At 24.8% G+C, this 18,042-nt stretch overlaps 8 protein-coding genes across 8 annotated transcripts; 7 read left to right on the forward strand and 1 right to left on the reverse strand. All coding sequences in view use genetic code 12, as the record gives it.

The window, feature by feature from the left end:
* Positions 1–81: 81 nt before the first annotated feature.
* On the forward strand, positions 82–1,278 carry KGF54_002832 (uncharacterized protein; the record flags this gene model as incomplete). Its single annotated transcript, XM_051763354.1, has 1 exon — positions 82–1,278. The coding sequence occupies one exon, from the start codon at positions 82–84 to the stop codon at positions 1,276–1,278; it is 1,197 nt and encodes a 398-aa protein (XP_051620202.1).
* Positions 1,279–1,824: 546 nt separating this feature from the next.
* KGF54_002833 (uncharacterized protein) lies at positions 1,825–3,078 on the forward strand (the record flags this gene model as incomplete). Its single annotated transcript, XM_051763355.1, has 1 exon — positions 1,825–3,078. The coding sequence occupies one exon, from the start codon at positions 1,825–1,827 to the stop codon at positions 3,076–3,078; it is 1,254 nt and encodes a 417-aa protein (XP_051620203.1).
* Positions 3,079–3,659: 581 nt separating this feature from the next.
* On the forward strand, positions 3,660–6,380 carry MBP1 (transcription factor; the record flags this gene model as incomplete). The annotated part of the gene is made up of 1 exon (XM_051763356.1): positions 3,660–6,380. One exon carries the CDS (start codon positions 3,660–3,662, stop codon positions 6,378–6,380), a length of 2,721 nt encoding a protein of 906 aa, XP_051620204.1.
* Positions 6,381–6,862: 482 nt separating this feature from the next.
* On the forward strand, positions 6,863–8,926 carry BMT7 (Bmt7p; the record flags this gene model as incomplete). Its single annotated transcript, XM_051763357.1, has 1 exon — positions 6,863–8,926. The coding sequence occupies one exon, from the start codon at positions 6,863–6,865 to the stop codon at positions 8,924–8,926; it is 2,064 nt and encodes a 687-aa protein (XP_051620205.1).
* A 1,051-nt stretch (positions 8,927–9,977) lies between these two features.
* On the forward strand, positions 9,978–12,098 carry KGF54_002836 (uncharacterized protein; the record flags this gene model as incomplete). The annotated part of the gene is made up of 1 exon (XM_051763358.1): positions 9,978–12,098. One exon carries the CDS (start codon positions 9,978–9,980, stop codon positions 12,096–12,098), a length of 2,121 nt encoding a protein of 706 aa, XP_051620206.1.
* Positions 12,099–12,314: 216 nt separating this feature from the next.
* On the forward strand, positions 12,315–12,980 carry KGF54_002837 (ESCRT-I subunit protein; the record flags this gene model as incomplete). The annotated part of the gene is made up of 1 exon (XM_051763359.1): positions 12,315–12,980. One exon carries the CDS (start codon positions 12,315–12,317, stop codon positions 12,978–12,980), a length of 666 nt encoding a protein of 221 aa, XP_051620207.1.
* A 1,482-nt stretch (positions 12,981–14,462) lies between these two features.
* NDE1 (NADH-ubiquinone reductase (H(+)-translocating)) lies at positions 14,463–16,148 on the forward strand (the record flags this gene model as incomplete). The annotated part of the gene is made up of 1 exon (XM_051763360.1): positions 14,463–16,148. One exon carries the CDS (start codon positions 14,463–14,465, stop codon positions 16,146–16,148), a length of 1,686 nt encoding a protein of 561 aa, XP_051620208.1.
* A 108-nt stretch (positions 16,149–16,256) lies between these two features.
* Positions 16,257–17,621, reverse strand: KGF54_002839 (uncharacterized protein; the record flags this gene model as incomplete). The annotated part of the gene is made up of 1 exon (XM_051763361.1): positions 16,257–17,621. The coding sequence occupies one exon, from the start codon at positions 17,619–17,621 to the stop codon at positions 16,257–16,259; it is 1,365 nt and encodes a 454-aa protein (XP_051620209.1).
* Positions 17,622–18,042: the final 421 nt, after the last annotated feature.

Below are 18,042 nucleotides of genomic sequence, written 5' to 3' on the forward strand. Positions count from 1 at the left end.
GTGTAATATTATTAAACTAAAAGAGATCTGGAAAAAAAAAATTTGTACTCAGAATTTGATCAAAAGTTGTATGAATCAAAGATGTTTCAAATTGGATTGAGGACAACAATAAGGACTCCTTTAAGATCATCTATACTAATACGGAAGAATACAGGTGCAATAAATATACTATCTTTGAGATTAAAATCAAATATACCGTCTTCACCATCTCAACCATCATCACCTAAAAAATCAAACAATAATTACAATCAAGTTTCAAATCCTAATTCTCCTGCCCCAAAAAACCTCCCATCACAACAAGAATGGGAAAACCTAAAGTTACATATACCTGGAGAAACGGTACAAACTAATAAACTAAAAGATAGAGTACCAATGTGGCCATTAAGTAAAGAGAATGTTCCAACTTTATTACCCAGACCTGGAATACCACAAGTTGGTAAAAATTATACTTTTAAACAAGTTATAAAAATATTACAAAATAAAAAACAACCGGAGCTTATATATGAAAGTGAACCTCACAAATTGTATTTCTTATTATGTTTTTGTTTATCAATTGTATTTGCAGTATATGCTTGTGTTTTATTAGAATGGGCATTTTGGATATCTAATAAAGAATTTGATGATAATGAAAAAGAAGAAACTAATATGGCTATAAGAAATAGAAACTGGGCATTATCTTTGGGTTTATATTTATGTCCATCAATTATAATGTTTGCAGCTGCTTATGGTGCAATAATTTTCCCAACTAAATTAATTCGAAGAATGTGGTACTTACCTGGTCCAAAAGAATTTATAAAATTTTCAACATATCCATTAATACCGGGTAGACCAACTCCAGTATATACAGTTCCATTAACCAATTTATCAAGAAGAAAAACTGCAAGAGTATGGACAGGTAAAGGATTTTACGGTACAGCAGATAAAGGGTTTTTCTTTTTCGTTTTGCAAGAGAAAATATCAGCTTTGAAACTGAAAACTTGGATAGTTGATAGAAAAGCTTTTTTTTGGTCAGATGGTAGAGTATTTGATTATTTATTTGGTAAAGAAACAATAAAAGAATCAGAAGCTGGTATACCATATGATAAACAAATTGAAATTATAAATAAAAATTTAAAATTAAAAAAACAAAAAATGAAACAAAAGCATGGATCATTTTGGCATTATAAATTAGCATTTGGAATGTTTAAAGATGATTTAAAAAAAGTTGGAAATTTTGTTACTGGTAAAAAAACAATAAGTAATGAAAAAGGGAACGATAAACAATTACCAAAAGATTAAAATAGTTATATAGATAGTTACAAAGATTTTTGATTCTTGTATATAAATATATTCATCGCTCATTAATGACAGTAAAAATGATTATTTGTTTTTTTTGAATCAATAGTAGATAACTTGGTGAGTTAATACTTAAACTATTTTGTGTCACTAATAATAATAATAACAAAAAAAAATAATAAATTTGTAATCATCTTAGACCAAATAAAATAAAATAAGTTCACAATACAAAATTAAACAGAATTAATTAAATTGCACCCATTTTGCTGCAAAGCTTTATTAAATTTTACTTACATATAAAGAGTCGGTCACATTTTCAATAATATCAAAGAGAAATTACAAACAAATTCCACCAATAATTTTATATTGCCACTTTGAATATTTCATAGTCATCACTATCAAAATTTAAGACCAATTACAAACAAGTCAAATATAAGCAACAAATTGTTTTATAATTCAAAAGTTACAAATATATTTCCATACTCAACTTAATATTCTGTCAATTATTAATTTCCTTGCGACCTTATAATACACATACCAATATCAAAAATGCCATACACAATAGGAGATAGAAAAATAAAACTAACACCAAGTATAACAAAATCAGACTTGAAACTTTTATTGAAACATTCCAAAATGATTAAATTCTATTTAAATAATTCAATTTTAAAATTCCTAATAAATTTGAAGAAAATCATCCATTTATATTCAGATATTTTTATCATATATTCAACTTTAATCAGAAAAATTCAAAATTTTGAAGATATTACCAAGATGACAAATTTATGTTCAAGAAATTTATTAGTTTTAGAAATTGACTTTAATGAAATATTTGGTAAAAAGATTATGAATGATGAGGACTTAACCAGAAATAATAATGGGAATAATAACAATAATTTGGGGAATCACATAAGTAATAACGATAATTTAATGGATGATTCTATACATTCATTATTAAACCCATCATCAAATTCAATAAACTCATCTTTATCCTCCCATTCATCAACTTCATCAAGACTAAATAATTTCAAATTAAAAAATTTTGAAGATCAAAATTATGAAAACATTATAAAACCATCAACAAAATTAATTTTAAAAACAAGTTTATCAATTTTTGATCAAATCAATAAGAACTTGTTATGTATTGAATTATTTTTTCTGAGTTTTAGTAATTTAAAAAAATTATTGGTACCATTTTTGAAAGAACAAACTCAATCATTAATTGTGAATTTAAAAACTATTGAAAATTTATTAACTAAAAATTTATTTGTTGATAATATACCGTCAGTTCAGGAATTAGAATATATAGATAATCTGGATTCAAATATGGAAAACCATAAAACTGACAACTTATTCATAAGAGATCAAGATAGTTTTGAAAGTTTAAATTTATTAAACAATTTAATTGAAATTGAAAAAGTAACAAGTGGATTTGAAAAAGAATCTTTAAAATTGAAAACTGCATTTTTTACTTTTAATACATCATTGGTTCAATATACAAGTTTATTATTGGGTAAAGCAATTTTAAAAAGAAATATAGATCAACAACAATGTGAAATTATCAAGAGAAGAGAAATTTGTTATCAAGCTTCTGAGCATGTTGTAAGTATCCCATTAACTGAAGATAACAAGAATTTTTTGGGGAATGATAATCAAAATTATAATCATAATGCCAATAATGCTAATCAAAATCAAAATTCAATGAAACTGTTCAGTAAGATTTTGACTTATATTTTGATGATTTTGATGCTATTAATTGTTTTGGTTGGGTATAGATTAGTCAAACTTATTTTTGGGATTTGATGAAGAAGGAGCAGCGTAGAAAAGTTCATTTTTGTTTTTAAATGTTTTGCGAGCTAATATTCATTACTTTAATAATACTTAATTCACATTCTCCTTCGTTCTACTTATTGTTCATCCTCTATTAACTTGTATACTTCGGAGATTCTTTGGTTTATAAAGTGCGCACGTAAAATTTCATCTATGTTATAAAAATTAAATCATAATACATTTTACTAATATTTATTATTTATTTATTTATTAATCAACCCTTAATATTATTATATTTTTTTTACAACCAAAATTATTCAATTAAAATTCATATACCCACATCATCTATTAAAACTACAACAACACCAAAGTAATAAAATATAATTAATCAGTCCTTCATTTCTTATATCAATTGTTTCAACATTGTATTATTATTTATCAATTTTCAATTTATTAGAACACGTTCAAATATTATTATTTATAACTTATCTTCAATTACTAAATCTTCCATATATTCTTACTACAAATTATCAATCAAGAAATATATCAAAATAAAAGATTATAGTCTGTTTGATCAACAGAAAGTATACCCCATAATATAATATCCATATAATATGTCTGACACGACCATAAATAATCAAATATATTCAGCGACATATTCAAATGTACCAGTATTTGAATTTGTAACATCAGAAGGTCCATTAATGCGACGTAAACTAGATTCATGGATTAATGCAACTCATATATTAAAAATTGCTAAATTACCAAAAGCAAAAAGAACAAGAATATTAGAAAAGGATGTTCAAACAAGTACTCATGAAAAAGTTCAAGGTGGTTATGGGAAATATCAAGGTACATATGTGCCTTTAAGCATTGGAGAAACAATTGCGAAAAATTTTGATGTTTATGATATGTTAAAACCCATATTTGAATTTCAATATATTGAAGGTAAAACTGAAACTCCACCACCTGCTCCAAAACATAATCATGCAAGTGCAATAAATGTGGCCAAGAGACAAGCATCATTGAATAAAAAGTTGGAATTAAAACAAAACAAACTACCAAAACAGACCAAAAAAATCACTTTATCCTCATCAGATGAACCACCAAGGAAAAGAGGAAGACCAAAAGGATCAGCTTTAAGTTCAACTCCAAGTCTACAACATTCAGACACAATACCAATAGGGAATAACTTAATGTATAATTCAAATGGTGTACCCAGATTAAATAGACAAGATACTGAACAAGATAATTTGCATAATATGATGGCTTCTAATATGAATCTTAGACAAGAAGATTTAGATTCAGTTGGAACTGATGAAGATGATGAATATGATAATAGAAATGGTCATAAAGGAGCATCTTTGAAAAGGCACAAATTGAATGGAAGGCAGAAATCACTAACAAATGGTGTTGAATATGAAACTCAAAATGAATTATTAACAAGTAAAGAATTATTTGGAGTTTCAAGAAATATTTATGAAAAAAATGCAGCTACTGCTACTTTGCCTAACCAAACGCAACAAACTGATCTTTTACAACCATATCATCAACCAAGTATAAATCTAACGCAAGAAAATCAAATTTATAATGAATATTTTGGGAATTTATTAACATATTTTCTCGAAGATGATGGGAAAAATAAATCAACCTTAATAACCACCAACGCAATACCAGAAAAATTGTTAAATCCACCACAGCCAATATCGAAAATCCATATAAATCAACCAATTGATCAAGATGGCAATACTATTTTCCATTGGGCTTGTTCAATGGGTAATTTGAATTTTATAAATTTTCTTTATGACAAATTTCAGAGTGAAATAGTTAATGATATAAGAAATAATTTGGGAGAAACGCCATTAATGTTTTTAGTCAAATTTAATAATTGTTTCCAATTGAATAATTTTAGTATCATATTAGGAAATTTATTTGATACTTTGCATAAAGTTGATTCAAATGGGAAAAATGTATTACATCATATAGTTGAAAATAAAAAAGAAAAAATATCAGCATATTATTTAGATATTTTACTACAACAGTTTATAGGCGATACAGTTGAAAAAGAAAGTCTAAATAATAGTGATGTTGTCTTAGATGAAGAAAAAATGAATTTAATTGCAAATTTTATAAATCATCAAGATTCTGATGGTAATACCGCATTTCATATTGCTGCCTATCATTTATTAAAAAGACTAATAAAAATATTCATAAATTATCATCAGTTTATAAATTTTGGTTTAAAAAACTTGGTTAATGCTACAATAGAACATTATTTAGCATCATATAACTTTGTGTTAAGATTAGATCAACCAGCAGATGATGAAGAACCAAATGATAATTTAAATGAACATGAAATGGCTATACATAACGATGATAAAAATAATTTCATTAGTAATAGAAATGATATAATTGAAGATGATTCTTTCAATACATCATCATTTGAAATTCAACTACATAATTCAAAGTTAGCAATAAATTTATATAATAACACAGCAAATTTATTAACTGAAAAAATGACTCAATTATCATACGTTATAAATCAAGAATTGAATGAAAAAGATGAAATTGTATTAAATTTTTTCAAAACTTTAAAAGTTATAAATCAAATCAAACTGGAAACACAACGTACAATATTATCTTTTTTCAAATTAGAAAGTCTAATTGATGATTTAGATGATAATACCACCAATCAAATTCAAAAGCAACCATCATTTAAAAAATTTGCCGCAGATTCACAATCACAAACAAGTACACATCAAATATCAAGTCAAGAATCAAACTTAAACAATGGTCATGATATAAATTATGAAACTTTGACTTTGAACCTAAAAAAAGATCATATAATTCAAGAAGAAATTTATAGATTAATTAATGATTTAACTTATCAAATACTACATCAAGAAGAAAAAATTAAAGTAATGTTACAAAAATTCGATAATTTTAGAGAATACCAATTATCAAAAGAATTAAATACTAGAATTGTTAAAGAAGAAAATGTCAACCAACAAATAAAACAAGAAATCGACTCACTCAATGATAACGATCAACTTCAACTATCAATAGAACTACAAAATCAAATTATTAAAAAGAAAACCTTAATCAAACAAATTTACAATAAAAATCTAGAATCAATAAATGAAAATCAATCAATTTCATTACCAACTACTTCATCATCAGATACAAGATCAATTATATCAAATTATTCACAGAATGATCCAACTAATAAAATATTAAAATATTGTAAATTAATTTCATTAAGTTGTGGTATGAAAATTGATGAAATTGAAAATAATATCGATTTAATTGAACAAAGTTTGATAATGAAAAAATAAGTAATAGAGGTTGGCTAGTTAAATAGATCTAATTCAATAAATTCTAGTTATTTATTCTGTCGATGATAAAATTATGATTTTATTTTGTACTATAATTTCTTGTTTAAAATTGGTTAATAGTCTCGTGCCTTAAAATCGAACTACACAAATTTGGAAAAAAAATATTTAAATTTCTTTATCAAAAAAATCTAACATAGCAAGGCCAAAAAAAATTATTATCTTGTTAAATCCTTTAAAATACTTTTTTTAAACAACAAACATTATTATTTACATATACATTCAGCTAGTCTTCATCTAATGATATAGCATTATTATAATTCACGATCAACCACAATTTAACTCAATCTTCATACACTAGAATTTCATTCATACTTGCATTAATATAATTAGATTTTCATTTCGATTCATTCATTCAAATACTATTCATATCAAACCAATTTATTAAAACCCCTATTTGATATAATCAATATTCACATAATCTAATGTTACTTTCACTAAGAAGACTACTGTATAAATTACAAAATTTAAAGATTAATTTCATGGACCCTACAACAAAATCAAATTCAAAATCACTACTAAGAAGATTTGGTTTAACAAAAAGACAAATTAACTTATGCCTAATAGCAAGCTTTTTCTTATTCATCTTATATTACATATATGATTTTTTCTTCAATCCAGCAAAGACATTCAGAATATTCCCCAAAACTTCATTTGATATAGTAAAAAATGAAAATGAATGGTTAATCAACGATAGTATACTAAAAGAAAAAATAGATAAATTCCAAAGACAAAACGAACTACTACAAGACATAAACAATAATGATGTAATAATAAAAGATTTTAGTGAATTCCCTCTAGCTGAAGAATTCATAAATGGTAATGATTATATTCCATATTCATTAAAGACATTCACTGATCCATATCCTTTAATAGTTGATAAAGCACCAGATTTTGAATTTGTAGACACTTTTATGTGTTCAGAATTAGAATATGAAGATTCATTTGAAGTTACTCAACAAACATATTTAAATTATGATTTAGAACATTTTTTAGAAAATTTAAAAAAAATTAAAGAATATTGGGATTTAATTGAACTAGCTCGTTTAAAATTCAAACCAACTATACCTGAATCTCAACAATGGTTTAGATTTGGTGGATCAAGTGTTTGGTTACCTGAATTTAAAATTCATTACATGGTAAGTAGAGTATTATTCACACCACTGGGGATAGCCAATAAAGCATATGTTTCATTCTTGTATATACAGATTTATGATGAAAATTGGATTGAATTACCTAAAGACACAAAAATAACTGTCCCATTTGAAGATTTTCCTTTAGTTAATCATATGAATTTAGATGGTACTTTCAACATTTTTAAATCAAAGGGAGAATTAAATTTCAAAACTATAAAATTTCCTTATATTTTACCAATCCCCATTGATTATTCAATGTCAACTCCTAATGAAAAATATTATTATGGACCAGAAGATCCTAGAATATTATTAAGAACCAACCCATTGGGATTTAATGAACCATTGATTGTATTCAATATGAAAGATTTGAAATTAATTAAAAGAACAATGTTTTTATATTTACCATTTTCTAATGATTTAAAAGTATTGAAAAAAAGGAAAGATCCATACGCTAAGATTGAAAAAAATTGGACACCTTTTATAAGTCCATCACAACACTCGTTAAATAAAATAAATTTTATATATTCAATAGTACCATTAGAAGTTTTGGTATGTGATATAAATACTGCAATTTGTGATTTTTTACAAAAACCAAAAAAGAAAAATAAAGATTATGTTGGAGCATTAAGAGGAGGATCACAATTAATTCCATTACCATTACATAAAATGTTACCACCAAAAATATTAGAAGATTATTTTAATTACCCCAAAAATAGACAAATATTTTTAGGTTGGGCAAGAGCTCACCTAAACAATTGTGGATGTGGTGAATCAATGTATAGACCAAATATGATTATATTAATTGAAGATTATAATCCAGAAACTAAAAAATTTTATTATAAATTAGGTGATGTTTCTGAATATTTAGATTTTGGTGCATACGTACCACCATGGGTTACTCCAAAAACTGATCCTAAAACAGGGTTAATTATAGATTCAGAAATTGAACCAAAACAATGTGAAGGTAGAAATGTATTAATTCCAAATTCTATTGCATATTGGGAAATTTTAAATATTCAACAAAATAATGAAATTATAACAAATTTTCAAAATATAGATATTAAAAATCAACATACATTAGAATTTAATGATTTTATAGGTATAACATTATCAGCAGCAGATAAAGATATTTCAATAGTTCATGTACGTGGTTTATTAAATTATTTAATGAAATTACCTAGTTTATTAGATTTAAGTACACAAATTATAAGTAATGATAGATTTAATATCAGAGGTTTTGATTGGAATAATAAATGTGCAATGATGGCTTCAAAAGATTATTGTAAAAATTATGGTATTAATAATGGAGTTGTTAATGAAGAAGAAGAAGATACAAATCCAGGTGAATCATAAATTAGATAGTTACAACTTAATAATAGACATAAAATTTAGATAACAGCAACTAAAGTAATGTAAATGGACTGTTCAATTCTCTTTGAAGAAGCTGATTTGTTTAAATGGAATGTAATATACATTTCACGTCCATACTCTCTTAACCGAAGGGTTGTAAATTAATTTGCCACAAAAAAAAATGCGAAAAGCACAAAATCAGAATTAAAAATCTATACCGCAGTATATTATTGAATTGAACACTTCAACCCTAATAATTGGATATAACCTTATTTCAAGTAAAACTGGATAGGATCAATAAATTCTTACAGCCTTTAGAGTTTCTAAACAAAGTACAGTGACTGACTTCCATGCCACCACTTTTCTAAAAAAATTAGAAGTAAAAAAAATTATGCATCAATTCTAACGCAAAATAAATTGAAAGAGGTAGTCAAAAAGTTTCAAGGAATTTGAGTAATCCCTAATCTGCTTTATCATGGTGCGATGTTTTCTATAACTGAAACTTTGAGCTCTAGAGTTTTTTAATTAAATTAGTGAGTTTCAAAGATCCAAAACTAATCCAGATCAATCTAAAGACATACTTACCAAAATGTTACTTAATGTAAGGGATTGATTGACTTACTATACCTTAAAATACCGAAATCTGAAAATTCGTAAATTTAGATAACCGTTATAAAAATTTTTATTTCTACTAACATTTATTCATACGGCTTTCTTCAGCTTAACATGAAATTGCTACCAAATTTTACGTCAAATTTATAAAAAAATATTAAAAAAATTTTACGAAATTTCTTTTTTCCTTTCATACCTTTAATAACCGAAATTTTATTATTTTACTAATAAAATTTATAAAACTACTTTAATTATGGAAATACATGTTAGTTGAAAAATTTTAAAGTTTTTAGTCTTAACTATTAATTTGACAGATAAATTTACGATTCATATATAAAAGATGAAACATGCCCCACTTTGATTTATAATATGATGAATTATAATTATAATTACTTCCAATTACTTACATTTACTTCTCATTGAGTTCTATTTCAATTAAAAGATGAGTAGCAGTGAAGATCACAAAAAGGAAGAAGATTTAAATATTAATGATTCAGAAATAATTTATACTTCATCAAGTAATGAATCATCAAATAATGAAGAAAATCCAATCGAATTAAGTATATCATATTATGAAAATCAACAACATCCAAATAGACATAGAAATAGTTCATTTGTTTCAATAAGTAAAAAATCTATTGAATCTATTAGAAAATGTATTAATGGTGAATTTAATAATGAACAACTAGATGAACAAAATCAAAAGGATCAACAAAATCAACAAGATATTAATAATTATTCTATTCATCAAATTTATGGTGATTTAAATAGTGATGAAATTAATTTACAAAGAACTGCAACTAGGAAAACTATATTAAGTGAAATTGAACAAAATATAATAGATGAAACAAATGATTTAAGTACTACTGATACTTATACTACAGATGATGTCAAAGATGATGATGATGAAAAAAAAATTAAAAGACCAATAGAATCAGAAGATCCGGCTATAGAAGATCAAATATTACCAATAAAACAACATGGTGAAGAATTTAATAAAATAGATCCAGAATTAATAACATGGAATGGTACAAAAGATCCAGAAGATCCAAGAAATTGGAACATCACTACAAAAATAATATTATTGGGATTTGTTTCATTATATGCATTAGTTGCACCATTAAGTTCATCAATATTATCACCAGCTATGAATGAAATATCACATGATTTTAATATAACAAATCCAATTATACAAGCAATGGTTGTATCTATTCAAATTTTAGCATGGGCTTTTGGTCCTTTAATTATTGCACCATTATCAGAATATGATATATTTGGTAGAAAAATTATATTAGATTTATCATGTTGGATGAGTTTTTTTTTCAATTTAGGTTGTGCATTTAGTAAAAATACTTATCAAATGATGATTTTTAGATTTATTGGAGGATTATTTGGTTGTGTTCCAATGAATGTTTGTGCTGGTGTAATATCTGATTTATTTGATTCACAATCTAGAAATGCTGCATTAGCTGGTTATTCATTAGTTCCGCTTTTAGGACCAGTTATATCTCCTTTAGTAGCTGGTTTTATTGTTGATAATATGAATTGGAGATGGTGTTTTTATGTATTATGTATGTTTAATGGGTTTGTTGCAGTTATAGCTACTATTTTTTTTAAAGAAACTTATTCACCTACTTTATTACGAAGAAAATGTTTAAAATTAAAAAAAATAACTGGGAATGAAAATTTACATACTATTTATGATATTACAAATGGTGGAGAAACTAAATGGGGTAGATTATGGTTATGTATGTCAAGACCTGTTACATTATTATTTACACATCCAATGATTATTGGATTAGGTTCATTTATGGCTTTTACTTATGGATTTATGTATTTAATGATTATTACTTTTCCCATGATTTTTGAAAAACAATATGGTTATAGTAAAAGTATAACTGGATTAATGTATTTACCAATGGGATGTGGATTCATATTTGGTGTTTTATTTTGGACATTTATGGTTGGTAAAGTATATAAAAACTTAACTAAAAAAAATCATGGTATTTCAAAACCAGAATTTAGATTACCTTGTCTTATTGCATGTTCAATTTTTATACCAACGGGATTAATTTGGTTTGGATGGTCAGCACAATATGAATTACATTGGATTATGCCTGGTATTGGATCAGCAATTTTTGCATTTGGATTAGTTTGTGTTTTTCAAACTATACAAAATTATCTTATAGATATGAATGTAAGATTTGCAGCAAGTTCAGTTGCAGCAGCAGCATTATTTAGAAGTTTATTTGGTTTTACTTTCCCATTATTTGCTAAAAAAATGTATGTTGCTTTAAATTATGGTTGGGGTAATACAATGATGGGATTTATTGGGATTTTATTAGGTGTTCCATTTCCAATTTTTTGTTATCTTTATGGTGAAAAAATTAGAAATTCTTATAATAAAAAATTTGAAATTAAACAACAAAAAAGAGATCAAAAGAATTTACAAAGATTAAAAAGACAAAATGGTGAAAAAGAATGTAAGGAAAGTATGGAGAGTATGGTTCAAGGTGGACTAGAAAAAAAAAAATTGCATACATTATTTCAATTCTTCAAATAAAGCATGGACTTTATTTTATAGACAGACACTTTGTTTGATTATTATAAATTATTTTATAGACTTTTAGCATTTACCTAATACATTAATTAATAGATTTAATTATAAGAATGTAGAAATGGTTGCAAAAAATTGTGTGGAAGAAAAATCGACTATAATTGGTAGCTACAATATCCGAAAAATTCGGGAATATTGAAATCATACTTAAGAATTTCTGACATGATTCCCCAGTTTTATCAAAATCTCGAACAACAACAATATCATTCCAACTCTGCCAAAATGTCATCACAAGAAGAATCCCAACAAACGCTACCTCAAAGGATCTCACCACTAACAATAGATGAACTAAAACCATTCCCATTACCAAAACAATTAAATTCATTACCAAATAAAACATTCGATCAATTCATAGAAAACAAAGAATTAATAAAAAGTTATTTACAAGACCTAGAAACTTTCAAACTAAAATTAAAACAAATTAATGAAAACATAGATTTAATAATAAATGAAACATTAACTTCAAAAATCAAAAATGATTTAATACCCAAATATCAAAATCTTATAATTAAAATAAATAATCAAATTAAAACAATAAATCAATTATATAATGAATTTTTAAATTATGAAACAATACAATATCAATTAATATCATCAAATTTTAATCAAGATATATTAAAATTAAAATTTAAAAAATTAATTGAACAAAATAATCAAGATAGTTTATTAATTATAAAAAATTTTAATAAATTACAATCTGCTAATGACAATAATATTGATGAATTTAATGAAATGTTATCTAATTTTAGAGAATCTAGAAAATTATATCATTTTAGAAAAGAAAAATTAAATAGATGGAATGAAGAAAGAGTTAGTGGATTTATTTAATTATTTTAAAACTGTTTGAATTTGAATTATTTAAGAAGAAATTGGTGAGATAAGATGCATCATCATAGTGGAATTATAAAATGAAATAATATACATTAAAATCATAATATATCCATAACTCAAAAATTTTTAAGTAAAAATATTTAATAAAAACTTTGCAACTTCAATTCCAATTAATATAGATATGATTTTTAACTTTAAATATTTAACTAAATACATACATAAATTGCATCTCATAAAATATAGTCTATTATTAGTACATAAATGCAAGATGCAAGATATATATAAGTCCTCGTATTCCGAGTCATTTGAAGCAAAGAAACTGGTAGCTTACTCGATTCAGGTACAATTTATAAATTAAATTTAATATTTCTTAAAAATTCTTTATCTATATTTTTATTTATTATATCTATTGATAATATTGGTTTTTAGGGATGAGATTAAATTAATACAACGTTTGAGGATAAATTCATTTAATTGGTGTTGGTCTTTGAATTACTTCTTTTTAAAAACGTATTTGAAAACTTACTTAATTTTACCACAAAGTAGAGAAGTATATAAAAAACATCTTTTTTTTTAACTGTAAATTATAGATTTTGTTTGCTCTTTTTTTTCATAAATTTATTATTTAGACTATTCTTTTAAATTCCAAATAAATATATCATCTAACTTTGAGATTAGAGATTGTTAAATTTAATTTAATTTAATTTAATTTAATTTTAAATCTTACATTTTAAACATTACATAAATTATAAATTATAAATATATATTATAATATATTTTATTCTGTAATATTCTTTTTTAATTAAGACTATATATATATATAAATTATATTAAACAACGCGGAGAGTATATATTTAAAAGTATATATTTAAAAGTATATATATATATATATATATATATACACTATCAAACAAAAGGAATATAAATTTCAAATATTTTATTAATCATTTTCAATTTAATTTTCTCTTTTTAATTTCATATTTAATTGAATATTCAATTAAAAATCATTTTCAATTAAAAGATTTATTTATTTAATTGAATTGATCCTTCTTTTTTTTTAAACAAAAAATAAAAATAAAAAATCGGTTGTAAAACATCCGTAAAATTTTATTTTTTTTTTTAATTTTTACATAGAAAACAAAAAAAACAACAGAAGAAGAATAAATTTATGAAATTGAATTATTAGATTATTATTATTATCATTATCATCATTAATTTTAAATATCATTCCTTTTTTTTTTAAAACAAAAATAACATCAATTAGAAATCATTTTTAGATAATTAATCAATCAATTGATAAATAATAGAACTCAATTGAATTTTTTAAATATTTAAATTTCTATTAAATTTTTTGATTCAATTATTCACTTATCATTAAAATCATTTTTATCAATCAATTTCATTATTAGCAAAAATTATCATTTTATTTTATTTATTCCATTATTATTTTAAAAAAATTATTTAATTGAGTTTTGAAAAATGTTTAGAAATATAATTTCAAAAAGAACATTATCTAATTCAATAAAGAAATTCCAACAACCAACTTTATTAAATAGTCAAAGAAATGTACCAATTTTAAAATCTTCAATGTTTGGTACTATTATAAAATATACTTTAGGAGCATCAGCTGCAGGAGCTTTAAGTTTAGCAGCTTTTGTTGCTTATAAAGTTATTGAAGAAAGTAGACCAGCAAAACAAGAAAAACAAACTCCATTTTTTCCAAATGGTGAAAAAAAAAAAACTTTAGTTATATTGGGATCTGGTTGGGGTTCAATTCCTTTATTAAAAGGTTTAGATACTACTTTATATAATGTTGTTATTGTATCTCCAAGAAATTATTTTTTATTTACTCCATTATTACCAAGTGTTCCAACTGGTACAGTTGAATTAAGATCAATTATTGAACCTGTTAGATCAATTACAAGAAGATGTCCTGGTGAAGTTGTTTATTTAGAAGCTGAAGCAACTGGAATTGATCCAAAAAAAAATCAATTAACTTTAAAACAAAGTACAACTGTTCATTCTGGTCATTCTGGTCAAGATACTTCATCATCAAAATCAACTGTTTCTGAATATACTGGAGTTGAAGAAATTACTACAACTTTAAATTATGATTATTTAGTTGTTGGTGTAGGTGCTCAACCTTCAACATTTGGTATTCCAGGTGTTGCAGAAAATTCATCTTTTTTAAAAGAAATTAGTGATGCTTCTGCAATAAGAAGAAGATTAATGGATGTTATTGAAGCTGCAAATATTTTACCAAAAGATGATCCAGAAAGAAAAAGATTATTACAAATTGTAGTTTGTGGTGGTGGACCAACTGGGGTTGAAGCTGCTGGTGAAATTCAAGATTATATTGATCAAGATTTAAAAAAATGGATACCTGAAGTTAGTGATGAATTAAAAGTTACATTAATTGAAGCTTTACCAAATGTTTTAAATTCTTTTAATACTAAATTAATTGATTATACAAAAGAAGTTTTTAAAGATACTAATATCAATTTAAGAACTAATACAATGATTAAAAAAGTTGATGATAAAGAAGTTATTGCATCTGAAAAATTACCAGATGGTTCTACAAAAACTGTTAAAATTCCTTATGGTGTATTAATTTGGGCAACTGGTAATGCAGCAAGATCTTTTACTCGTGATTTAATGTCTAAAATAGATGAACAAAAAAATGCCAAGAGGGGTTTATTAATTGATGAATATTTAAAAGTTGATGGTACTGATAATATTTATGCCCTTGGTGATTGTACTTTTACAAAATATCCACCAACAGCACAAGTTGCATTTCAAGAAGGTGAATATTTAGCTAAATTATTTGCAAAAATTCATGAAATTGAATCGACAAAATATTCAATTGCAAATCCAACCCCAAAACAAAATTTAGAAACTTTAGGCAAAAAATTAACAAGATTAGAAAAAAATTTACCAAAATTCCAATATAATTATCAAGGTTCATTAGCTTATATTGGTTCTGAAAAAGCAGTTGCTGATTTAGTTTGGGGTGATTGGTCAAATATTACAAGTGGTGGTAATTTCACATTCTTATTATGGAGATCTGCTTATATTTATATGTGTCTTTCTGTTAAAAATCAAGTATTGGTTTGTTTAGATTGGTTAAAAGTTGCATTATTTGGTAGAGATTGTTCAAAAGAATAGATTAGATTAGAGAAGTAAATTTTAATAAATAATAATTTTTTTAGAAATTTTGGAAAACATTAAACGCATAAAATTAAATTATAAATAATTTGTTCAAAAATCAACAGCCTAATTGGTTCTATTAATATTTGCATATTCAGCTTCTTCACCATTTAAATAAAGATTAGGATAATTATAAGTTGATTTAATACCTGCTTTATATTCTTTCCAACCTCTTTCAATTTCATCAAATGCATTATAACCCCATAAGAAATCTTGAAAAACAGGATCAGCAAATCTATTTGGATAACCTAAAGTTTTTGGACCTGCTAATAAAGAATCTCTTTTTTGTTGTTTTGGACCATCTGGTAAATGATAAATATTTTGACAATTTTTTGAACCTTTAACAACTTGTGAACTTCTCCATTTTCTTAAATTTTCAGTTAAATATAAAAGATCTTGAATTTGATCTTTTGATTCAATTTTTGAAAATAAACCAGCTAATATAGCAGCATCTTCAACTGCTTGTGAAGCACCTGAAGCTAAATACGGTAATGTTGAATGTGAAGCATCACCTAATATAATAACATTACCACCATCTCTATGAACCCAAGTATCTAATTCTCTTGAATCTTGTAATTTCCATTTTCCAACATCTTTAATTAAATTAAAAATTTTTGATAAATCTTGATCCCAATCTTTAAACATTTCTAATAATTCTTCTTTTGTTGCTTCTTCTCTAAAATGATTATTTTCTAAAGTATCAGGACATAATACAACAACATTACATAATTGTCCTTGATGTAAAAAATAAATAACAACATGAATATTTGGACCATAATGGAATGTAATATTTGGAGTTTCATAAAATCTTTCTAATCCTGTAACTTTTTTCATATCTTCAACATCAATTAATGCTCGATAAGCTAAATCTCCTGTATCATAAGCTCCATCATTTCTACCAGTTAACAAATTTCTTGTTGTTGATCTAACACCATCATAACCTACTATAATATCACCACTATGAGTTATACCTGATTCTGTTGTAACGGTAGTTTTTTCAAAATCTATAGCAACTACTTTTGAATCTAAATATATTTCAACATTTAATTCTTTTGCTCTATCAACTAAAATTTTATGATAATCAGCACGATGAATATGTAAATATTGTCCTTGATATTTATCTTGTACATGAGGTATTAAATTTTGTTGTGAAATAATTTCACCAGTATATCTATGAACTAAAATATCTTTTGGATGAACAGAAGCTTTAGAAACTTTATCTAAACATCCAATAGCTTCTAATATTTTTGTTGATGGTGGAGGAATTTGTATACCAGCTCCAACTTCTCCTAATTCTTTTGCATTTTCTAATAATTTTACATTATGACCTGCTAATTTTAAACAAATTGATGCAGCAACACCACCTAATCCTGCTCCAACGATAATAAAAGTTAATGGTAATTTTGTTTTTTCAAATCCTTGTGTAGTCATTTTAATAGGATTAATTTTTTATAATTTAATTACCCTCTAAAAATAAAAATATGAAACAAGGGATCAACTTCAAGATATATATAGGTTGTTTGTAACATTAATCCTACAACTATAAATTGTTTAATCTGTCGGATATATAATATAAATGGAAAAGCTGTTAAAATCAAAGATTTAAAAACTTTCACTTAACGCAATATGATAATCTTTGGGGTTCAGTCAAGATTGTAATAAAATATTTTAAAAAGTTATAAAAAAAATAAAACTCCACAAACTAAAAAAATCGGGATAAATAATTAACCGTTAACAAAATTAATCTCTGTAAGTTGGGGCATCATTGAAATTACAAATTACGTAGTTATCATTTGCTTGTTGAATGATTATGAGCCTAATGATCGATTGAAACGAACCAGATATAATCGGT

The sequence above is a fragment of the Candida jiufengensis genome (assembly GCF_024610255.1).
Source record: "Candida jiufengensis strain CBS 10846 chromosome Unknown scaffold3, whole genome shotgun sequence".
Taxonomy (NCBI): Eukaryota; Fungi; Ascomycota; class Pichiomycetes; order Serinales; family Debaryomycetaceae; genus Lodderomyces; species Lodderomyces jiufengensis.